Source organism: Ictidomys tridecemlineatus, chromosome 6 (genome assembly GCF_052094955.1).
Source record: "Ictidomys tridecemlineatus isolate mIctTri1 chromosome 6, mIctTri1.hap1, whole genome shotgun sequence".
NCBI classification, from domain to species: domain Eukaryota; kingdom Metazoa; phylum Chordata; class Mammalia; order Rodentia; family Sciuridae; genus Ictidomys; species Ictidomys tridecemlineatus.
In genome coordinates, this window is record NC_135482.1 from 57252260 (window position 1) to 57276367 (window position 24108).

Consider the following 24108-nt stretch of genomic DNA (forward strand, 5'->3'; position numbering starts at 1 on the left):
ATTACAGATGTGCTCCACCACGCCTCCCTTTTATTTTTTAGTTGTAGTTGGACACAATAGCTTTATTTTATTTATTTTTATGTGGTGCTGAGGATCGAACCCAGGGCGAGGCAAGTGCTCTAGAGCTGAGCCACAACCCCAGCCCCCACACCTGTCTTTTTTTTTTTTTTTTAAAGAGAAAGTGAGAGAGGGAGAGAGAATTTTTTTAATATTTATTTTTTAGTTTTCGGCGGACACAACATCTTTGTTTGTATGTGGTGCTGAGGATCGAACCTGGGCCGCACGCATGCCAGGCAAGTGTGCTACCGCTTGAGCCACATCCCCAGCCCACACACCTGTCCTTTTAAAAATATTTTTATTTTATTTTTTACATACATGACAATAGTGGAAAAATGTTTTTTAGTTGTAAATCCACACAATATTTTTATGTGGTTCTGAGGATCGAACCCAGTGCCTCACACATGCTAGGCAAGTGCTCTACCACTGAGTCAGAACCCCAGCGCCTGGCTTTTTTGTTGTTTTTGACAGGGTCATACGGTTTCTGAGGCTGGCCTCTAAATTGCCATTCTCTTGCTTCAGCTTTCCAGGTTGTTGGGATTACAGATATCATTACCATGCCAGCTTCATTATATACTTTCAAAAACTTCTTCAAAATAAGGAAAGCAAGCTGGATATAGTGGTACATAACTGTAATCCGAGTGTTTCAGGAGGCTGAGACAGATGGTTGGCAGAGTTCAAAGCCAGCCTCAGCAAAAGCGAGGTACTAAGCAACATCAGCAAGACCCTGATTCTATTTAAATACAAAATAGGGCTGGGGATGTGGCTCAGTGGTTCAATCCCTTGTATCTCCCCCCCAAAAAAAGGAAAGCAAGATGAAAGTGTGCTAAATATATCTGAAAGCAGTTATACATTTGCCTTCTAGGTAGCTGGGGACTTATTTTCACTATAGCTAGCTTCACATCTCTTGCATTTTGTGCCTTCTGAGTTACCCTGTCACCCTTATTTGTCCCCACCCCCACCTGTTTGGGGAGATTGAAGACAGGGCGTAGCATATTAGGAAAGTGCTCCCATACTGAATGTTCCCTAACCCCCTTTTCCAGCATCTTCCTTAATTGCGCTTGAACCACCCATCAATCATGACTGAAATAGTACCATGTTTTTATTCACAAACCACAGCAGTCTTTTTCTCTAGTATAACTGCTTAATATTTTTCAAAGTTAATAGCCAGACATGGTGGTGGTATGTGCCTGTACCTTCAGCACTAGGCCGAGGTGGGAAATTTGTTCAAAGCCAGACTTGGCAATTCAGCAAAACCCTCATAGGTTCAATCCTCAGTATCACCAAAAAAAAAAAAAAAAAAAAAAAAAAAGCAAAAAGCCAAATCAAACCCAAAAAAACTCAAACAAAAGACCCAAATATTTCTCAAAGTATAATTTATAGACCAATTCCAGCAGTCACTTGGATTGCTGTTAAAAATGCAGATTCCTGGACTCTTTGGGGAGGTATGGCTTTAGAACTCTGCATTTTGTTCAAATGGTATAAGTCAGTCTCATTCATGGATTATTTCATTCATCTCTTTCTATAGGCTGAGGATACTTATTCATCCACAAATGGTAAGCACTGGCTGTACATCAAGCAACGTAACTGATCAACTAGACACTGTCTCTGACTTCATGAGTTTACAGCTCAGTTTCCTAGGGACATTTTCAGGATACCTTTGGTTGTTACTAAGCTACAATCCATCATTTCATTTTTTGAGACAAGGTCTTGCTAAATTACTGAAGCCAGACTCAAACTTGCCATCCTCTAGCCTTAGCCTCCCAAGTCATTGGGATTAGATACATACTTTCCTGGCTAGTTTTATTTATTTTTTTAATATTTTATTTCTTAGTTTTTGGCAGACACAACATCTTTGTATGTGGTGCTGAGGATCCAACCTGGGCCGCACATATGCCAGATGGGTGTGCTACCGATTGAGCCACATCCCCAGCCCCCTGGCTAGTTTTAATTTAAACCAATCTCAGCAATTTAGCTGGGTTTTTAAAAAAATTTTTTTTAGTTATACATGGACATAATATTTTTTAAAAATTTTTTAGTTTTTAGGTGGACAAAATCTTTGAGGATCGAACTCAGCACCCCACGCATTCCAAGTGAGCACGCTACTGCTTGAGCCACATCCCCAGCAGGACACAATCGTTGTTTACTTATTTTTATGTGTTTTATATGTAGAGAATCCAGGGTCTCTACCACTGAGCCACAACCTCAGCCCTTTAAAAAAATCTGTATGTAGTACTGAGGATTTAACCTATAAATCGCTACCATTGTGCTACACCCCCAACCAATTTGTGTGTGTGGTGCTAGGGACTGAACCCAGGGCTTTGTGCATGTGAGGCAAGCACCCCCAACCAATTGAGACAGGCCATGTTGGCCTGAAATTGTTAACTTCCCAAATCACTGGAATTAACAGTGATTTAATCACTGAATCAATCACAACCATGCCTGGTGATTTTTCACAAGTTTCTTTGAAGCTATTTGTCGTCCTAAGTTTCCAAATAAATAGTACCCCCCACTAGGGATTATAACATCTATTCCTTCTTTTTCCCAGTTCTGGGAATTTGAATCCAGGGACACTCTAGTACTAAGCTCCACACAGATTTTTTTTCTGAGACAGGGTTCACTAAATTACTGAAATCAGCCTTCTAGGTAGGCATCACAACTACATTCTTTTACCAAAGAATCAAACCAAACCTAGGGCCTTATACATGCTAAACTCCCAGGTGCTCCCTCAATTTCAGGGTGCCAACTTAAACTTGTACAGGCTGAATTAACCTAATACACACATATATCTAGAAATCTAACATGGTTTAAACCTCCATGTTCCACACAGCTATGCAAAATTAGCAAGACCAAGTACTCAATAAAAAAGAATTAAAAATTAAGGTTCCCTGTGAAAACTGTGGTACTTGAATACACAGCATAAACACACATACACAAAGCCTACAGATACACTCAACATGCAATATGAATTATAATTTCCATTTTATTTTTTTCCAGAAGATAGATTTTCTTCACTCATTAAGGATGCAGTTCCTTACATGGGCTTTGGTGGAGGTCGTGGGGCAGCACCCTGAAAGGAAAAAAAAAAAAAAAAAAAATCAATCAAAAACCACGAATCTGGTGGCACACACCTGTAATCCCAGTGGCTGGGGAGGCTGAGGCAGGAGGATTGCAAGTTCAAAGCCAGCCTCAGCAAATGGCAAGGTGCCAAGCAACTCAGTGAGACCCTGTCTTTAAATAAAATATAAAATGGGGCTGGGAATATGGTTTAGTGGCCAAGGGCCCCTGAGCTCAATCCCCGGCAGCTCCCACTGCGCCAAAAAAAAAAAAAAAAAAAAAAAAGAAGGATCTGAGATTAGAATATCAGTGGCTGAGCACTTGCTTATCATGTACAAGGCCTCAAGCTCCTTCCCCAGATCAAAAACACAATAACCAAAACCCCCACATAAACAGTTGGTAGATATGGAAGGAGAACACACTATTCAACCCCAAAAATTCCTGAGAAGTATCTATGCCCTTTTATGAGTTTTAGGTGTGGGTCCCACCTGCCCTACCACAAAAGATCTTAATTTGATATTTCTCTGGCCCTCACTTATATTTTTATCCATAACTCCTCAAATGTACACATCCTTCTTTTAAAATACTCACAGCAGGTCTAAAACGAGGTGGGGGTGTCCGGTCCTTCCGGGCTTCACGAGATCGATTCCTGACTACCTTGCTGTGAATGGCACAACTCACACAGTAATGCAGTTTCACATACAGCTTGGGAAGCACATAAGCTGACAATAGGGGAGAAGAGAAAAACATCATTAGGTATTATATACCCACCTTATATTATTCTTTCTTGTTCATTCTATCAGTCAAAACTAAACCTATAGCCACGCATGGTGGCCTACACCTGTAACCCCAGCAACTTGGAAGCCTAAGGCAGGAGGATCACAAGTTCACTGGAGATTTAGCTCTGTGGTGGAGTACCCCAGGTTAAATCCACAGTACTAAAAGAAGCAAAACAAGTATCAAAGCATATGTCAGACACATCCATGAAACTTTGTTGCTGCCAAAACTGTTCAGCTCTGGAACCTAAAAGCATAACTGTCAGTTTCACAAATGAATAACAATATCCCCTCCAAACCCATCTTGACACCATGGGAACCAAAATCACATCCTATTTACAAGTAATAAACCCAGAGTCCAGTTCCTTCAACAGCTTTATCAGCTGTAAAGCTAGCCCCCTTCTCGTTGCCTAAGAAAGTAATTTGAGAAAAAAGTTACATCACTATAAAAACTAGTCTTCTTTCATCCCCTTCCCTACTCCCCTATACCGATGAGCTAAATCCCCAGCCTTTTTAAAAAATCTGAAAATTACCCAAACTGGTCATTAACTTAGCCTCCTCTTGCCTCTGTCCTCGGGGTCGCTTGGAGGCCAGGACACCCCACCTAGCCTGCTTCCATTCTTCAAATAAATCTTCGTGAAACTGACTCATTTGTACTTTTCTACAAGCATTTAAATGCTCTTCGCTAATTTAAGAATTGTTACATTCACTAGGATTGTCTACAGAAGAGTTTCTGGAAATACAGGCAGTCACATGATGTAAACTTCGGAGTAAAGCCAGGGCACTATCACAAAAAGGTACACTATGCTTCAAGCCAAAAACGAGAACAAATATACCATTCTCTTTTACCAACAACCTTAAAGAAATTGCCTAGAATACTCCAGAAATGCGCCAACAGATTCTGCAAAAGCGCGAGATAAGTTCAGGTACTAGATCCTTACACAATTAGTGCCAGTGGCTCACTTACCGTCGAACACACTTGCTTCGGAAATGTCCCTGACGGCTGCGGCCTCCACGATGTTTCGAATGACGAACTTCTTAATGGCCTTGTCCTTGGGCACGCACCTGGCACAGTTCGTGCAACGAATAGGCTGCACATGCCCGCGGCCCTTTTTCGCACGACCATTATTCCTTCTTTTTTTGGTCTGTATCAAGAAAGAGATCCCATTAGGAATTAAGAGGGTGGAACTCAACCAGAGTCAGCCCTCTACGGGTTCCATTTCGTGCCGGCAGCCTAAAAAGGCGCCACTCAGGTTTCTCGAATTTCTAAATCCAAAACCATACGTCTCTCCTCCACCATGGCACTGGCTCTCAATTTCCCACAAACCCCAAATCTGCTCCTTTCAGCCTCCACCCGGAATCCCACGCTCACCACGCGCCACAACTCACCATCTTGGAAGCGAGGACCCGAGAGAGGAGGTGACATCCGGCCGGACCTCTTATATAGCGCAAGATCCCTACGCTCATGTGGGGAAAACCCGTAGTATCAAGAACGGAAAACCACTTCCAAAAATTTCTTGATTACTTAGCGTTTCCAAAGAAACCCAGAGGAGACAGAGGTTCCTAGGGTTTATTTATGCATGGAACAAGTTAACTTTGGGACTACTTAGCCTACTGGCGGAAGAAAATTAGTGTTATAGGTTTCGCGAGAAACATCGCGACACCGTAGGCCGGATGTTGTAAATTTGCGTCATGCGTTGCTAAGATCAACTTCCTCCCGGTGCTAGGCCCTAAAACGCTCTTCCAATTAGAGGGCAGAGGAAGAGAGATGTGTGTTGGGGATTGTAGTACAGAGCTGAGAGGTCTCGGCCCCTCGTTCTTAGGCCGAAAGTGACGCTGCACGCGTTTCTTTTTTCTTGTTGTTCTTCAGGGGTGCTTTGCTGAGCTACCTCACCATCCCTTTTTTAAAATGTTGAGACAGGGTCTTACTAAGTTGATTAGGGCCTCGCTAAAATGCTGAGGCTAGCTTCACACTTGGAATTCTCCTGCCTCAACCTCCCGATTGTCTGGGATTACAGGTTTGTGTCACCAGTCCCGGCCCCTCATATTTCTTTTCTCTGTCCTGCCACAAGACATAAAATTACGAAGTGGGAGACCTTGAAGGAAACAACATTTTGTGAATAAAAGACCGAAATGCGAGACAATGAACTAGAACATGTGTGCTGAAACTGTTTCTTTTTTGATACTTGGGATTGAACCCAGAGGCATTTAGACACTGAGCCACATCCCCAATCCTTTTTATTATTTTGAGACATGTCTAACTGAGTTGTTTAGGGCCTCGTTAAATTGCCAAAACTGGCTTTGAACTCAGGATTCTTCTGCCCCAGCCTCTCTAGGGATTATAGGTGTGCTTCGCTGCACCCGAACTAGAACTGTTTCTTATCCGCCCTTTTAATCCTTAGATCTTTTTAGCACAGTGCCATGAATTGTAGTAGCTCTTTGTAAATACTAACCCATTTAACCCTCAATAAGTCTATAAGATAGGCACTATTATTATCATCACTTTAAAGTTCGAAAATTTGAAGTGCAAAATGACTAGATAACTTGTTCAGAATACACAGAGCTAGTAATAGGTATATTGGTGCCACTGTATTATGCTATCTCTCAACTAGCAAACAAATGAATGCAGGTAAAGGGTGGGTCGGAGATTTTTCATATTTTTGACCCGGACACATGACAGAAGTGCATTTCTCATTGGTACCCAAACATAAACCCAAATATACATATATACAAGCCTCATGAAATAACACCCTTATGACATAAGGTGCACTAGTATGTTTTGTTCTCTATTTTATTTTAATAAATGCTGACCAAGACCTACAAAGGTGATTTCGCCATTCCTTGGTGTAGTTCAATGGTAGAGTGCTTGCCTAGCATTCTGGAGGCCCTCGGTTGGATGCCCAGCATAGCAACAACAAAAACAAAAGGCTGAAACAGGAAGATACAGCTTGTAGATCAACCTGGGCAATATAGTGAGACCCTGTCTCAAAATAAAAATGTGGTAATGGGGTGGGGAGCTGGGGTTGTAGTTCAGTGGTAAAGTGCCTGCCTGGTATGTGTGAGGCGCTGGGTTCCATCCTCAGCACCTCATATAAATAAATTTTTAAAATAAAGGTATTATGCATGCCTGTAATTCCAGCACCTTGGGAGGCTGAGGCAGGAGGAGGATTGCAAGGTTCAAAGCCAGCCTCAGCAATTTAGGGAGGCCCTAAGCAACTTGGAGAGACCCTGTTTTAAAATAAAAAACAAAAAGGGCTGGGGATGTGGCTCAGTGGTTGAGAGCCACTGGGTTCAATCCCTGGTACAAAAAAAAAAAAAAAAAAAAAAAAAAGAGAGAGAGAAGGGGACCTGCTGGGGATGTTTTCAGGGGTAAAGTGCCCCTGGGTTGGATCTCCATTACCACAAATAAATAAATAAATAATAAAAATCCACACCTCCTTCCCTCACACATTTTCAGCTCCCTTTGAAGAGCCATCAGAAGGCTTGCGCCTTGAGCAGGAAAGGCTATCCTGCAACCACCTAGTAGCTCTAAAGTTAAGGATACTCTTAGAATACAGGCCACTTGAAAAACTGCTCTAGAGCATGATTTGTGAACTGGTGGGAAGTGAGCCTCCTTGGGTAGCATTTGAGCCCAAGATGGAATAGATAGAAACCAAACATTTATTCATATGTCATTCTAACTTCTGAAACACAGCAGATTCACTCTCTCTCCAACAACATTTCATTTAACCTTAACCCACTTTATTGGGGCTAAAATCTATTTTCTAATTTTTGTTTTTAGGTGGAAGCAACTATATACATTTTGTCTTTTAACTTTGAATATGTTATTTTCAATGAGACATAGTAAATAATCGATTTTTACTAAATCGAGTGTCTCCAATTTTTACTTCATTGTAGTATCAGCAGTGAGATAGATCAGAGTAAAAAGTTTAGAATGAAAGGTATAGAAAATAGTTAACACTTAAGACATAATGAAGTTGATTTTTCTACTTCGTTTTTCTTTGGATTTTTGTTGCCTGAAGGTTTCACTGTCATAAAGGCATAGTCAGGCTTTGGACTTACATATTCTTGGGTTCAAATGCTGCCTTTTACTTATTGGCTGATTAGCTTTGAACAAATTATTTAATCTCTCTTGGTCTTTTATTTTTCACCAATAATTGTGATTATTCTTATGCAGGTATTTCTCCAGTTAAATAAAGACTTGGGCCGGGTATTGTGGCACATGCCTGTAATCCCAGTAGCTCAAGAGGCTGAGACAGAAGGATTACAAATTTGAGATCAGCCTCAGCAACTTAGTGAGGCCCTAAGCAACTTGGTGAGGCCCTAAGCAACTTGGTGAGACTGTGTCTCAAAATAAAAAATAAAAAGGGCTGGGGATGTAGCTCAGTGATAAAGTGCCCCTGGGTTCAATACCCAGCACCAGGGGGAAAAAGAAAGACGACTTTGTACAGTGCTTGGGAATTATGAGATGCTGAAATGGTGGATCCTATCATTATCATCATTCGTGTTATTGTAACTTACATCTCCCTAGGCATGTAATGTGTTTTGCACATAGTAGGTACTCTACAAAGGTTTGATGAATCTCTGCTTTGACTAGATAGGCAAGTCAGATTTTCATATCCTGAAGATACTTATAGGAAAATTTCCTCCACTTCTCATTGTAGGCTGAAATTTTCCCTGTTCTGCAGCAATAACTTGAGCTCTCTGGTCTGATTTACTCTCAATCTTTTTCACCTCCAAAACTGTTTAGTACAGCTTGCTGCAAGGAGATCCCTCCTCCCTCCTAGCAGGAAAGTAAGGCAAAGGAAGTCTGCAAAGACAACCAGGGGTGTTAAATTACTCATGTTTATTTATAACAGACCTTCAGCCAGTACAGTACAAAACTTACAGTAGTATATCTCCGTTACACAAATATTTACTTACAATATATTACATATACAAAATGCTTTGCAATAAGTCTCAAAAGCTAGTTTAACTCCCATAGAGAAAGGAGAAAAACTTAAAAAAAGGTGGGGGGCAGAGGAAGAGAGGAGGAAGTGGAGGGGCAAGGGTCAAAGGAAACACCAAACAGGCTACAAAGGAAACCTTGGGAGAGAGGGAGAAGAGAGGTGGTATTGCACTTGCTTCTGTTTTTTTTTTTTTTGTTCTTCATAACTTCTGATTAAAAATATATATATATGTATATTATGTACACAAGGAAAGAAGCTGCCAGAAGTATTACAAAATCCCACCCGCAGCTTGGACATTGACAGGAAAAAACAAAGTTCTGGAAAAGTGTCTATTTAGAAATTCTTATTTCTTTTTGTGGTGTTGATTTTGAATAGCAATATAAAAGGAAACACCTCTTTACTCCATGTGGGTTTCTCTGTGTGGTTTTTGTTCTTTCTTTTTATTTTTTTATGTAAAAGGAGCTGGGAGAGAGAGCATGAGGATGTTTGAGGTTCCAGAGCTGGAAGGCTCTGAAAAGTAGGATTTTGTACCTAAGACCCTGGTTAAAGTGCAGTGATGGTCTGGAGAGAGACAGGATGCCCCTCTCTCCCCTCCCTAGCACCTGGTCTTGCCCTTCCAGTCTCTGCTCTCATGGGCACAGAGTATAGCCTCAGAGCATAGTCCTTCATGATCCGGGAGGTTACAGGTGCCAAGGCTGGTTAGGGGAGGGGATGAGGGCACCCTAAGGCTTTGATACCCCAGAAGGGATAAGTCCTTATGAGGTATCATCAAATACACAGCAGACATAGAAGATGTGGGATGGGTAGGTCCAACAGGAAGTGGCTCAATAACCAGAATAGTTCGAGAAGCCCAGGTGTTAATCTCAGCTCTGCTGCCATCCTGAACAAGGAGCAAGTACCTAAGGGTGCTGTTGAGAAGACTCTTTACTTTCTCTAGGGACCACTCTCCTCTGAGCTGATTCCCCCATCCTCTGCCCTTGGCAGCACCTATTTATTGCTACATTGTCAAGGAGGAACAATCATCCCACAAGGCCTCTCCCTGCCAATCTGGTTCTCTTGGGAAAACCACAATAATGGGGAAGGAAAAGGGGGGAAAAGAGTTTTTTTTCACTTCCCATGATAGGGTAAGGTAGACTCTTCCCAGACCCTTAAGAGCCCCAATCCCAGGATCTGATCCTTAGCCCACCTTTTACCAACCCCCCAAACAAATATCCCTGATAGGGAGTGAGAAAAGAAGAAGAGGTGAAAGGCCAATAAGGAAAGGACACGTGGCAAGAAAGATGGACAGGAAAGGAAGAAAAGGAGAGAGAGAAGGACCAAGAGTTACAACTTGTGAGGTGTTGTGTTTGGTTTTTCACTTTTTTTTTCTTTTTTTTTTTTTTTTTCTTTAAACATAGAAAAACAGCCTTTGGTTTGAATCTCAAGGAAGCAGAGAGTGGGATGGCTGTGGCCCCAGGCAGGGAGCTCTTTGTAGAAAGAGACCTTCACTTGCAGTGGAGTTGTACCTCCTCCTGCCCCTTCTCATGAATCCTTGGTTATCCAAATAGCCAGGGGTCTCTGCAGCAGCCAGGAGAAGAATGCCCCTCCTGCATGTCTGGGAGCTGAGTATAGAAGGGCAGTGAAGGATGACCCCTGGTGAGTTGTGCCTACTCCATTCTTGATGGAACAAGGATGGAATGGATGAGGGGCACATATCCTTGCTCATCCTGGGATAATTTTTGGTTACACTGAAAATTAGAAGAGAAAAAAGAGACATCCTTTTCTCCCTGCCACCAATAACAAGAAAGAGCCCATGAGAGCAGGAATGAGAAAGTGAATCCTGCTGGGAAGGAGAGGAAGAAGGCAGCATGACAGAGGGGTTGAGAGACCCCTGGTTTTCAGGCAGCTACCCACCAGTTTCTCATAGGATGGGGACTGAAAGAGTCCCTGTAAGCCCATGAAGGTCACTAGAGTGAAGAAGTCTGAGAGGTGGAGGAGAGAAAATATTTTGACCCACACCCTTCCCATGCCCTGGTTCCTAATTAGGCACCTGTGGCTCCCAATGTGCCTTAGACAAAGGGTTGCAGACCTAGCCTTGGCCCCTGAGAATATAAAATGGGGTTACTCCACAGAGAGAAAAGCCACCACTTAGCAGAGCGGCAGGTTGAAGAGACTAGGGTGGTGATGAGGATTGGGCTGGGGACAGGGACGAGCTATATCACATCCTGGAGAGAGATCCTGAATGTAGGCTTTGGGGAGCTCATATTCCCAGGGGCAGTTAAGAGGATCCTCAGTCTCACAGTGCCAGGGGAGAATTTCTTCAACCCCTCCTACTTCCAAATGAGGAAATTCTTCATTCATTCAAGAATAGTGCAAGCTGCCTAAAGTGAGAGGGCACGAGAGGTATGGAGTACCAGGTTGAAGGGTCCCAGAGAGGAGATATAATGCCACAGAGCTAAGGTAGGGCCATTGGGAGGTATCAGCATAAAAACTGAAAAATCAGATAAAGGGTGAGGATTAAAGCAAGAAGCTCAAGGTCTCTTAATGTGAAGAGGAGCTTCTGACCCCTGGGGCTATTGGATGCTAGATCCACAAGAAAAAAATTAGGCCTACAGTAGAAGGGAGCTGTGGGCCAGAGGGTGAGGGAGTGGCAAGGGAATGCCATAAATAAAAAAGGCAAAGTCAACTAATTAATAAATAACTCAGTGAATATGCTGAGAGGAGAGGAGAAGAGAAAAAGAAGAAACATAAGCAAAAGATCTGTTTCATCACAATGCTTAAATAGGTCAGGGTAGAAAAGAATAGGCAAGGAGAGTCAGGATTAGGTGTGAAGTCAAGTGGCCAGTGGTGGGGGCTACAATGCAAAACTCCTTGGGGTGTGGTGGGGACAAGGCTAGACACCTATAGTGGGGCAGTGGAGTAGTGGACTAAGGGCACGGGGAGAGGTCACTAGCCCACCTTATGCTCCCCTCGAACAATGTGGGAAGAAAATTCGTACCGGTCCTGGCTGTGATAACCACAGATGTTGCACTCGAAAGGGTCTCTGAAGCCATGACAACCCATGTGGATGGTGAACATGACGTGGTCCAGGAAGAGGATGCGGCAGTGTTCACACTTGAAGGCCTTCACCGGCTCACCACTTTCCCCCACCACCCGAAGCACTTCTTTGGAGGGGCCTGGGGTGCCCCGTAATAACCCCTCCTGTGGCTTGGGGTCCTCTTTGGCATAGGCAGGACTGTGCCGGCCCACCACTATGGTGGGAGGTGGCTGGGGTGGGGGACCTTGAGGGAGAGACACCACCCCCCCAACTCGATCTTCATGGTTGCTCTCTGTGTCCGTGGAATCCTGGCAGCCATTGCTAGGGGATGCCCCAGGATCAGTCAGGGAGCCTCGGGCCCGGTAGAGGAGGGGACCTCCATCACCTAGATCCTCGGGTCCCTCACCTGCTTCTCGGGACCCTGGAATCTCCAGGCGCCCAGGGAGGGGTTGCATCTGGGTGTAGACAGAGCTGATGACAGGAGTGAGTTCTGAGATGCAGTTGGTGGGTGGAAGGCGGAGGGGACGCAGATGTTCTGCACCCACAAAGGCCAGAGAACTTCCAAAGCCAGGTTCCAGGCCATGGTGTGCCACCAACTCCACATCCTTTTCATAGCCACCAGAATTCACATCATAGGGGAGGTCTGAGAGACTGAAGCGCATCTGCTTTTCACCTGTGGAGAAAAATCTCAGCAAGGCTGTCTTTGAATAATTCCTAAGTGCTCCCCAGGATTGCTGGTTTGTTTCTTTTAACCCATGGGGCTGGATATAACATGATCATCATTATTATTGTTTTAATTGTAATTATTATTTGTGGTGCTGAAGATTGAACCCAGGTCTTCACACATGCTAAACATGTGTTTCACCACTGAGCTACACTCCCAGCTGCTTGTAACCTTATTTGTTACACCTCATTTCCTTCCCCCAAGATGGAATGATGAGTGCAGTGTGGTGGGCTCATTCCCTGACTATAGGCTGTAATTTTAGACAAGTATTATCCTACCTAGCATGAATACTTCTTTCATCACTCTCCATAAAACTCCAGATCCTTAGGGACCTCATGCCAGAGTCATGTGGGGGAAGTACATGCTTACTTCTCCTCCAAGTCTTGCAAGAGCCTACACAGACTGAAGTCCTTCTCAAAACCTCAGAGGGCTTGAACCCCCAAACACCTCCCCTTAGGCTACCACAAGTTCTCAACACTGACTCCTTTCCACCCTCTTGAGGTACATCCTTCCTCATTACTTCTCTCCTGGTCTAGGGATAATTTTTGACACTAGAATTATCAGGTTGTTTTCTTTCCTAGATCAACCACCAGATCAAAATCTCTGGTCTAATGGTAATCAGAGCTCAAATTTATTTGAGCTGTGGCTTTAAGCTATCATCTCCTTTCTAACTGGACTCTTACCTACAAACTTCTGGGGGGTGGAACGCTTGCGTTTGGTGAGGCTGTTGGCTAGACGATCGATGAAAGTTGGCCGATCAGATGATGAGTGCAGCATGGAGTCTGGCACCATCTCCAGATCACGGATCTCCTCACCTAGTGGGAAGGAGTGGGGGCAGTAGTAGCTGAGTAGGAGTAATACTACCTCAAGAAAACCAGCAGGTCAGTAGCCAAGGAGGGTCAGACCTAAAGCCTGGGAAACTATTTACTTTACCCTTCTAAAGCTCATCCCCATATTTCAGACCATTTGAGGATAAGTATACACATTTGACCCTTGATTCTATACTTCTTGTGTTCTCTCCTCCATTAGACTAAAGATACAGAGACAACCTTTCACTACCTCTGGATCTCCCTATAGTACCTAACATAAGACCTTACTCTACACTGACGAGGGTACTTAGAATGGGGTGTTTGGAAGATTTAATAGTAGATTTAATGAGGATAACTGTTTCTCATTTTATATATCTCATCCTTCTGTAGGAGGAGGAACTGGAATCACCCTTGACCTGCAATCCTCTGGATTTTCTCTTAACTCCCCCATAGTACTGCTCAGGGCCACACCTGGTTGGCCAGCCAAAGCTTGGGCTTCAGTGCTTAGACTCTGTAGGTAGTTGTGGCACCGTTCCTTGTGTTCCTCCAGGGTACTCTGCTGTTTGTAGCTCCGGCCGCAGTAGTTGCACTTATAGGGCTTGCCCACTGTGGGAGAGGAAACTGTGGAAGATAGACAGCATCAGAGTTACTTCCATGCCCTTGTTCTCAAAATTATCCAGGAGCAAATATACACTGGCATAAGGAGAAAAAGATGTTGCTAAGTTGAATTCTTCTGCTTGTCTACCCTTCTCCAATTTTACCTGCAACAATGGACAGATGGACAAATTTGGGGAAGAAAGACAATGTGCAGCTATGGGAGTGAGGGAATCCCAAGACATACAGCCTCAGACTGGTAATGGGCTTTGATGACCAAGTTGCTGCTCAAGGGAAGTGAGGACCCAAGGCCTTTGTAGGGGAACAGCAGGCAGGCAAGCAAGCCCCACCCCAGGATCTCAGAGTCTGGGGCCCAGACTGCGGTTTAACCTTTCCATGTGGCAGGCAGGTGTAAGTGCTGTTTATCAGACAAGGGGATTTTTTTTTTTTTTTTTGCTAACGAACTATGTGCCCTGGTTTGGGGGAAATTGGTGGGCTGGTGTGACAGAAATGAGAGTCCTTAGATCTGCCCTTGTGGGGAGAGGCAGTTTTCATGGACCTTTACTTGTATTTTTACTTCCACCTCTTGCCTGATTTAACTGATTATTTTCTCTTCTGTCTCTCTATACTGAGGGGCTTAACCACAGAGCCACATCCCTAGCCTTTTTTTGCATTTTATTTAGAGACAGGGTCTCACTGAGTTGCTAAGGGCTTTGCTAAGTTGCTGAGGCTGGTTTTGAACTCTTGATTTTCCTGCCTCAGCCTCCCAAACTACTGGGATTATAGGGGTGGGACTCTGCACCTGGCTTGGGTTTTTTTTTTTAAAGAATGGGTTATAAAGACAACTTTTTTTTTTTTTTTTTTGTACCAGGGATTGAACCCAAGGGTTAATCACTGGTATCTTAATCACTGAGATATATCCCCAGTCTTTTTTATTTTTTATTTTGAGACAGAGTCTTGCTAAATTGCTTAGGGCCTTGCTAAATTGCTGAGGCTGGCCTGGAACTTGTGAACCTCCTGCCTCAGCCTCCAGACTTGCTAGGATTATACGGTGTGCCTCCACGCCAGCTTAAGACAACTTTTGAGAGATTATATTTGTGAAAAGAGAAAAAAACAGTGAAGAGTACAAGGTATTGTATATTTTATGGTTTTTTTTTTTTTTTTTTTTTTTTTTTGCTTCTATTGAGCAGGGAGACAGGAGAAAATATCTCCTCTCTTCAGGAGATACTCACCCCCTACTAATGCCTAAGCTATGCCTTGACTAAATCAACATTTTGCTATTTTGCTCTGGTTCCATAAACCCTAGTGTTTTGGGATGAAATGAACACCAGAGTTCCTATCTATCCAACACCCTTGGGGGAATGACTTAACATCTGGGAGAGGAATGATCCTCCAGCCTATTTTTTCTTATGTGTCAACTGTAACAGGAAGCATCTTAACAGAGATGGACTCTGACAGTTTACCTGTCTCCTTTTTTCCCTTTAACTTCCTTCAGAACAACATCTAAAATCTACCCAGCTGAATTTGTTGGGAAGAATTCTGGGGGCCAAGCCATTCTGGTTTCATAACAGCAGGGGGAGCAGCCCATTTCCTGAGAAAAAGGAGCACCTGATACTGGATCTTTTTTTCTTTTTCCCTTCAGTATTGGGGATCAAACTCAGGGCCTTGCGCATGTTAAGGCAGATACTCTACCACTGAGTTATACCCCCATCCCTTTTTATTTTATTTTTGAGATAGGGTATCACTAAATTGCTCAGATTGGTCTTGAACTCATGATCCTACTGCCTCAATCTCCTGAATTACAGTAGCTGAATTACAGGCGTGTGCCATCATACTCAGCTCTGGCACTGATTCTTGATGGGGGGTCCAGTCATGCTGCATAAAAACCATGTGGCCTGCAACTTATTTTTTTTTTTCTCCCAGGGGCTTCAGTTCTTTGTCAACAAAATGGGGATAATCACATCTATCTTGTAATTATTATGAGGATTATATGAGAAGACACAAATGAAATGCTCTGTAGATAATAAAGCATGAATCAGTGATGATTTTTCTCTCTGTTCCTCCATGTATATAGAGATAAAGAGGTCCCAGTTATAAAGTGGGAGAACTTGAAAGAAGGTGAGTAGATGGAGAAAGCAGAAATAATTGCTCTGTCCCTTTAAGTCCTGGCCCAGGAGAGTTTAAGAGAAAAACAGCAAGGAAAGTTTTCGAGGACAGACCCTGCTAATTCTTTCCTCTCTTCCCCTTTTCCTGCATTTTTTCAGTCTCGAGTTCCCTCCTTCCTGCCAGCTAAGCTTCTGGCATCTTCCCAAATCCAAGCCAAAAGCCCCAAACTTAGTAAAATTTCTGACAAGTACTATTTGTCTAGTTGATTCTGAGATATACTGATTCAAATAGTCTTGATTGATCTAGAAAACCTTGCTGATCCAGTTCCCCAGCACTATTAAATACTGACTCCTAGACACTCTCTAGACTTGCTCCTGACTCTTGGAAAGTGACAGCCTTTTGGGATAGAACAGAAATGGGATACTTGTTTCCTAATTGGAGGTCTGAGGCTCCTTTTTTTTTTTTTTTTTTCCAGTTTGGGAGGCCCATGGATATTTAGAGGATCTTGTAGGAAGTAGAGGAGAGGATAGACAGTGGTTGCCCAAAACTTCTGGTGTTATAGATGGCAGATTAAGATGGTGATAAGTGCGGGGCCCAGGGTAAATGGGAATGGGAAGAGGGTTTTCCATGGGCTCAAAAGTGTGGGTGTGGGGCACAGATGGCACTTGCATTATCACTGTCTAAAAAACAAAAATCAGAGTGGAGCCAAGACCATCCATGCTCTTTTTGTTTCATGTCACACAGTGTGGCAGTAAAATACCTCAACAAAGGGTCCTGCAAATTTCTCATGGGCACTGAAGAAAGGAAGAGTTAAAGAGGCAAGGCCCTATTTGTACTCTGTATGAGTGCTCTCCCCTCCTCAGTGATAGACAATGTAACTCCCCAATACAGAAAAGTCTAGGAGCTCTATTTATTGGGTATGCTCGGGGCCCCACTCTCTCTTCTCCTGCTGGATGGTCACTGACCTGAGTGTGTGCGGAGGTGACCAGTGAGTGCATCACGCCGGCGGCAGGCATAGTTGCAGAAAGGACATTTGAAGGGCTTTTCCCCAGAATGCAGCTTAATATGGCGCAGCAGGTTCCCCTTCTGGGTGAAGGAGGCACCACACTGGTTGCAGTGGAAGGGCCTCTCACCTGCAAGTCAAAGAACAGGTTCCAGAGGGCCGGCATGAAAAATGTCAAAGGTTGAGGATAGTCCCTAACACTGCCAAGGGAAGTTTCACTGAACATATTGCTGAGGGGCAGGAGTGTGCCACACATGCTAATACTGCTTTGTCAAGATCACCTGGGAACGGTCTTGTCCTGGGAAGGTGTGAGTTAGAGGTGTGTGGCAGAAAAGGGGTACTGGGCCTGGAACACCAGACCACAAGTCTGTTACCCAAAACTGAGCTCCACAGGGCCCATTGGCCCCGTGGAGCTCAAAGTCTGAAGAGGCTAAGAGGAGGAAGCCTTTGTTTCCTGCCCCTTACCTTTTGTTTTTTAATAATTATGAGCTAGGAAGGCCCAAATGATACTCAGGAGTCCTATTCCTGTTGGACAAAGGGATCCTTTTTATTCTTTTTTTCCTTCTTTCTTCTTCTTCTTCTTTTTTTTTTTTTTTTTATTTTTGGTGCTGGAGACGGAACGTGGTGCCTCACTGCATGCTAAGCACAACTCTACCACTGAGCTGTAAGAATCCTCCTTGAGGCTACAACAACTCCTTTTCCCTCACATCCTCAGAAAAACAGTAGCTTTCCTTTATAACAACAGCTGAGGAAAGTGCCAGGAAGGTACAGGAGTTAAGGGAAGTTCAAATTCCCTCTTTTTTTTTTTTTTTGTCAACTAGAAAATGTGCTGGGAGAGACCCTTCCCTTTCTGAGACTACCCCACTCCAGCATGGACTCCTGCAACCCTCTTATTGCCATTGCCCCAGCATTGTCTCTACCTCTTAAGCACCCCCCACCCAGCTCCTCCCTGAATGCCTCTGGCTTACTCACCAGTGTGGCTGCGCTTGTGCACCATGAGCACGTTGGGTCCAATACAGACCATGCCGCAGACATCACACTTGAGCTTGCCATTAGGCAGCCGGATGCCACCAGGGGAGTGAGGCTCTGGCCCACTCCCATCACAGTAGCCCAGGGGCTCGGACAATGAGTCCTCCACAATCACACTGTCATCTTTTTCCAGGAGCCGCTCATCTGGCCCCAGCAGTCTGCTTGACTCCTCATCGCTGTACATCTCCACCTTGATGGAGTTGGCTGGAAGGTGGGATGATGTTTAGAACAGATGTAGGCAAAGGAGAACCTGTTCCCAGGCCAGAGCAACACTCCTGAAGTCCAACAGGGTGTCTCCAGGTGCTGAGACCTATAGGCCTTAAGACGGAGTCAATACCCTAGTATCCTGGGTGGTGATAGCAGAGTCCTCTGCAACCTGAAACAACATTCCCCTTTTCTCCCACCCACCAAAAAAAATCAAAACAAATAAACAAAAAACCACACAGGCTTCAAGAAGCCAGGTATGGTAGCACACTCTTATAATCCCAACACTCAGGAGGCTGAGGCAGGAGGATTACAAATTCAAAGCCAGCCTCAGCAACTTAGCAAGGCCCTAAGCAACTTAGTAAGAACCTGTCTCAAAATAAAACATAAAAGTGGCTGGGGATGCGGCTCAGTAGCTAGGTGCGCCTGGGTTCAATCCCTGGTATTCCCCCACTCAAAACAGGCTTTAAGAGAAAAAAGTTGGGGTATATAGAATGTCTTCTGTCACTGGGGAAAGGAGGCAGCTTATTCTCTACTCTCTTGTCATTAAGAAAGATGTCTGGCTTGGGTCTGGGCAGGAAGCCAACAAGTAACAGTGGCGGGAAAACAGTCCTAGGAAGACTGAAGAGGGACAGCAAACTAAAGAGAAAAACTGGAAGATAGGCATGGCTTCCATTATCCTCCTGCCCCAAAAGACTGAACCTCCCCCACTTCCCTCCATACAAATCTGAGAGGGGGGTAGTATAAGAGGGAGGAGCCATTGAGGAGAAGGCTTTGGCTCTAGCTCTGACCTACATTCCTGGCTATTTCAACCATTTAGAGAATGTCATAGATCTAGGGCCAACTGGGGAGGGGCAGTCAGGGAGATCCTGCCTGGGCAGGAGTACATGGTATGGGGAGATGAGGTCCTTTTACTCTGTTTCCTATCAATCTCTAATGACCATTTCTATCTACCGACTTCTCCAGTTCCAGAATTTACCTACTTCATCTTAATGCCACCCATGTGTTCCACCCTGGTCTGGCAATGACTACTCTTTTCAGAAGCCAGATGCTAAACTCCTTCATGCATTTATTTATTTATTTTGGTACTGGGGATTAAACCCAGTGGTGCTTAACCACTGAATTACATTCCCAGTCTTTTTGTTTTTTATTTTGAGACAGGGTCTTAGGGCTAAGTTGCTTAGGGCCTCCCAAGTTGCTGAGGTTGCCCTAGAACTTGTGATCCTCCTGCCTCAGCCTCCCAGGTTGCTGGGGTTAGAGGTGTGGGCCACCAGGTCCAGTTCTTTCATGGTTTTAGAGACTCTAAGCAGGAGACCAGAAGGAGGTGATGATGGGAAAATGGTTGCCTATGGAAGGTGAATTGAGGGCCAAACAAAAATAGGGGTGCCGAGTGCCAGGAGGGGTAGGAGTTTGACTTACCACTGAGTGAGCGGCTGGGAGAAGAGTGCTGGCTGTTGGGGGTGCTCACCGAGGGCCCCACTGGGGCCCCAAGGAACTCCTTTTCCAGAGATGAGTCCCCGCTACCTTAGAGGAGAGAACAAGAAGGCAGGTAAAGCTGGGGCTGGGGCTAGAGCCATATACTGTCCATTGCCTAATTTTTAAAAAAATTCAGTTAAACTTCACAAACACTAATCCCATAGCCATGTACAAAGCTGTGTTGTATGCATGGCACCATACCTTGTGCCCCTACCAGCTTAGTGTCCAATGCCAACTTCCGTGAGCTCAGTGCTGGGCCTTGTCTACTCTACCTTTATCTAGGCCTGAGGGGAAGAGCATCACTGCCTGACGTCTGCAGGAAGCAGGACTGGCTGGGCGGGCCAGGGTAGAGAGGAAAATAGGGGCCTGAAGAGGAGGTGAATTAGAACAATGTTCTTTCCTACTGTTCCTTTCTTTTCTTTTGGTATCAGGAATTGAACCCAGGGGTGCTTTTCCACTGAGCCACATCCCTAGCCCCTTTTATTTTTGAGACAGGGTCTTATTAAGTTGCTTAGGGCCTTGCTAAGTTGCTAAGACTGGCTTTGAACTTGTGATCCTCTTGTCTCAGCCTCCTGAGTCACTGGAATTACAGTACCACCATGTTCAGTCTTCCTGTTCCTTTCTGGAGGCCCACTACCGGGTTCAGGATCTGTAGGAAGGGCAGTTGGAATTGTCCCTGAATCTAATAATAATATTAGTAACAACAGTAATAGTAGCTAATGTTTCTGGTGCTTACTATGTGCCAGGCATTATTCTATATAGAACCCAGATAAATGAATTATCTCCTTTGATCTTTAAAACAACTCTACAAAATAATATTGTGTTAATTTTTCAGATAAGGAGTCATAAGAGAGATTATATTACTTATCTAAGGTCACATAGCTGGTAGTGGTGGAGCTGGGATTAGGTCACAGAGAGTAAGTGCCCATTCCTTGACCATCACTTATACAGCCAACTGGGAATCACTGTCCCAGGGGGAGTTGGGTCCATTACACTTTCAAAATTCAGCAAAAAATTTGAGTACTTCAGAAAGCTGATCTGATTTCAGTCACAAATTTACTATTTGATGTTCCCTTGAGAATTAAATAATGAGTTTACCCTCAATATATTCATTTTAATTTCTTGATAAATTGTTTTGTAAAATGCTTTTGAGAGTATCATAATGTTTTCAAAAATCAGATAACATACCTGAAAATATGAGTGTCTTTTAAAAAATCCCTCCTCCCCACAATCTTCTGCATAAATATAACAGTGAAATAAAAACACATGAAGATAAACACATATACAGACACAAAGCAATATGTAGCTACACAGAGAATAAAGAGAACATACCTACTGAAATAAACATACCCATAGCCTTCTATATTATCTGCTAACATGAACATGCATTGTTGTGTGCACACAGGCCTAAATATGGATGAGAGAGGGGGAAGAGAGAGACAGACAGAGACAGAGAGGGAGAGGGAGAGAGAGAGGAGAGACAAACCCTAAAATTCATTCCTGAAGTCCACCTATTAGTACTTTACCCAATTGCCCAGCTATGCACATACTTACTTTCACAAAATAAAGATTCCATTATAAAATGGTTGGAGTCTTGGGCCTGAGGCAAGAAATCCGGAACACACCCTCCTGAGGGATCCCTCTCCAGCTTTGGTCAGTGGGAAGAAAACAACCACTCAGGACTTTGGGACCATTTCCCATTCATATCCTCTCCTAAGAGTCCCATTTCCCCCATGCTATCCCATCAAAACCTGAGGAAATTTGTTCACTATCTATAGAAAAAGCCATATATATAGCTTGAATCTAAGTTTTCCCAGCGGGGGCTCTTTAGGTGAGCCATGGCTTCTTTGGAAAGTTGCCTGAAATCAGAACCACACACATATCATGAAGCGAGCATCTCAGGACTGTGGGTTAAGACTTGTGGACTCAGACCCAGTTTTAAAATATGACCTTTCGATTAAGTGTAGGATTACCAAGGTTAGAAGGTCTGAAAAGGGCATCTTCTTATTCATTTTCAAATGTTAGTGGTGACTTGCTCTAAATCACTTGATATTAGTTACAGGGAAAGAACAGGGCCTGGTGCTCAGACATTGATCCTAAAAGGATAGATGAGCTTGCTGAAATCCATAGCTAGCCTCAGCTTACCAGGGCTGAGGCTGCCTTATGGGGCCAGGGGCTTACTATATGGGAAAGGTATCCTTAAAGGAATATTTAAGGACACTGAGGAGAAAGCATCTGTGGCTTTCCCAATTAAGGCCTGGAAACAGGTGAGAAAGCTCCAGGAGCCTCAAGTCCACCAGTAATTCCAAAGGCTTACTGATGCTATTGCCCTCCCTAGGATAAAGGTAAGAGAGAAAACAGGATTAAGTCTACTTTCATGGGACTAAAACATAAGACTGAATTTGTTTTGGGGGTCAGGAAGTATTTGTGGGGCTCCAGGGATTTTTGAATTCTAGCCAGAGGGTGAAGGGGACTAGAGTTAGATTTAGAAAATTCAGCAGTTCCTCTCTCAGCCCCAGAAACCTCAGTGAGGGAATTTCAAATGCCTGGGACTCCCAAGAAACCCCAGACTGTCAAAGCCAAGAATTAAGGCTGTTCTCATGTCTTAGAGAAATTTTCTTGGTCAAAGTCATCATAGATTGGCTGAACCCCCAGAGGGCAAAGCCAAATCATGAGGTTCACATCAGAGGAACTGAGAGGTAGGTAAAGGGCAGAGAAACAGTAGGCAAGGAACTGGGAAGCAGGGCAAAAGATAAATGTGTCTCACATGTTTAAGGAGACAAGCCCTCTGCTCCCGCTGCCCTCTCTAGATCCCTTCAGAGAGTGGCTACCTCTAGAGAACAGCCATGAGCTCAGCGAGCCTCCACACTTCTCTGCAAGGGACCTCATCCTGACTGCTTATTCTGTTGACCATGGGCTCCAGGTGGCAGGATGCTAGCTTGCTAGCAGGGAACAGTGGGTACATGAGCAAAGAAAGACGCCCATCGTCAGCTCTATTGTGGGGAGGAGGCTGAGGCCCCTTAGATCTTGGTTCCAGGCTGAGGCATTTGCTGTCAAGGCGCCTATTCCTTACCTCAATTCTCTATCACCCATTCCCACCCAGGTCTGCTTTGGTATTTCACCCCAGGCAGCAGTACCTCTGTCCCCAAGGCCTAATCAAGATGTCACCACAAGCTCCCACTGTCCAAGTCAATGGTCTTTGCTTAGCAACACCAAACACCCTTTCCCATCCTCCGCAAGTGTAAGGAGGAACGCCCCCTCCCCCGCTACACACACACAGCCCCCATCCTCTCCCTCTCAGGCTTGGGAGTTGTTACTGAATTGGCTCCCTAGCCCCAGCACCCCCCCTTCCCCCCTCCACTAGCCGCCTTCTGCCTGAACTTACATTATCCTTCCCTTGCCGGTGAGACCCTGGGGTGCGAACACGGCCGCCGCCTTGGAAACGGCGAGGGAGTGCGGGTGGTGTGTGCATGTCTGCGTCTCGGTGGCAGGCAGGGGTGAGCCCAGCCACTCACCTTCCAGGAAGCGTGGATTCCTGGAAGTGAGGGGAACCGCCGTCATTTCGCAGGCAGCGGCAGCGGCACGGTGAGCAGGGGCCCACGGCTGCAGCCAGCAAGAAACAGCTCAGTCCAGAGTGTATGTGTGTTCGGGCGGGGGGTGGAATGAGAGAGAAAGAGAGAGGGAGAAAACACGCTTGGATGTGCTTGGGGAGGGGGCTGGAGAAAATGTATATATGTGTATGGTGGGGGGATGCTAAGCTACAGCATCCCTTTTCTAAGACAGTGAAGGGGTGGGGGGGTATACAGGGAGGGGAGGTGGGTGCTTTTGCCCTCCTGCCCAGCAGACAAAGAAGAACTGCACAACAAATGCTAGAGAGAGAGAGAGAGAGAGAGAGAGAGAGAGAGAGAGAGAGAGAGAGAGAGAGTGTGTGTGTGTGTGTGTGTGTGTGTGTGTGTGTGTGTGTGAGAGAGAGAGAGAGAGAGAGAGAGAGACAGAGAGTGAGAGAGAGAGAGATGGATGGGCCTGCCGGCAGGAGGGAGAAAAGGGGGGCCCCAGGGAAGGCCCAATCCTCTGCCAGCTGGGGAAGCCAAGGCCCCAGAGGTCATGGGGCCCAGGACACGGGGCAGCTTCAAGGCTTTCCAATTGGCAGACAGCCCCTCCCCCAGCAAACTCAGGCACCGTGTTCCCTCTTCCCCTCCTCCTCCAGGAGGGAGGTCTGGGGACTGACAGCCCCCTTTCCCAGCAATCAGAGGGCCCAGCACAATCTGGTCTCAGGATACTGGTGCTCTGTGGCCCAGAGCCCTTTCA

General features: G+C 44.8%; 2 protein-coding genes and 1 long non-coding RNA gene across 15 annotated transcripts in view; 1 reads left to right on the forward strand and 2 right to left on the reverse strand.

Moving 5' to 3' along the window:
- Window positions 1–3022: 3022 nt before the first annotated feature.
- Window positions 3023–5432, reverse strand: Rps26 (ribosomal protein S26). The gene is made up of 4 exons (XM_005335618.4): window positions 5280–5432; window positions 4858–5035; window positions 3706–3836; window positions 3023–3127 (listed from the first exon to the last, which is right to left on the reverse strand). Exons 1-4 carry the CDS (start codon window positions 5355–5357, stop codon window positions 3092–3094), a joined length of 423 nt encoding a protein of 140 aa, XP_005335675.1. The 5' UTR covers window positions 5358–5432; the 3' UTR covers window positions 3023–3091.
- A 3284-nt stretch (window positions 5433–8716) lies between these two features.
- Window positions 8717–24108, reverse strand: part of Ikzf4 (IKAROS family zinc finger 4) — a 31683-nt gene continuing 16291 nt past the window's right edge. For 7 of the 11 annotated variants that reach the window (XM_021733477.3, XM_078053345.1, XM_040280499.2 and 4 more), the window contains 6 exons: window positions 19744–19848; window positions 18064–18324; window positions 17054–17221; window positions 13860–14009; window positions 13263–13394; window positions 8717–12528 (listed from right to left, as the gene is read on the reverse strand). In XM_021733477.3, coding sequence (XP_021589152.1) covers window positions 11768–12528; window positions 13263–13394; window positions 13860–14009; window positions 17054–17221; window positions 18064–18324; window positions 19744–19848 — 1577 coding nt within the window. In that variant the 3' untranslated portion in view covers window positions 8717–11767. Of the gene's footprint in view, window positions 12529–13262; window positions 13395–13859; window positions 14010–17053; window positions 17222–18063; window positions 18325–19743; window positions 19849–21354; window positions 21449–23185; window positions 23322–24108 lie in introns of those variants that run through there. The other 4 variants (XM_078053342.1, XM_040280496.2, XM_005335615.4 and 1 more) reach the window with 3 other exon arrangements.
- The window catches only part of LOC120888294 (uncharacterized), a 40565-nt gene continuing 39730 nt past the window's right edge, over window positions 23274–24108 (forward strand). For all 3 annotated transcript variants that reach the window (XR_013440570.1, XR_005731806.2, XR_013440569.1), the window contains exon 1: window positions 23274–23385. This is a non-coding gene — a long non-coding RNA (uncharacterized LOC120888294). The remainder of the gene's footprint in view (window positions 23386–24108) is intronic.

Excerpts from the sequence above, each read along its gene's own strand:
- Rps26 (XM_005335618.4), bottom strand. The coding sequence starts at position 5,357 with ATGAGCGTAGGGATCTTGCGCTATATAAGAGGTCCGGCCGGATGTCAC. Across the intron at positions 5,036-5,279 it reads GGGTCCTCGCTTCCAAGATG|ACCAAAAAAAGAAGGAATAA; the intron begins GTGAGTTGTGGC and ends TTCTTGATACAG. Across the intron at positions 3,837-4,857 it reads CGAAGCAAGTGTGTTCGACG|CTTATGTGCTTCCCAAGCTG; the intron begins GTAAGTGAGCCA and ends CCCTATTGTCAG.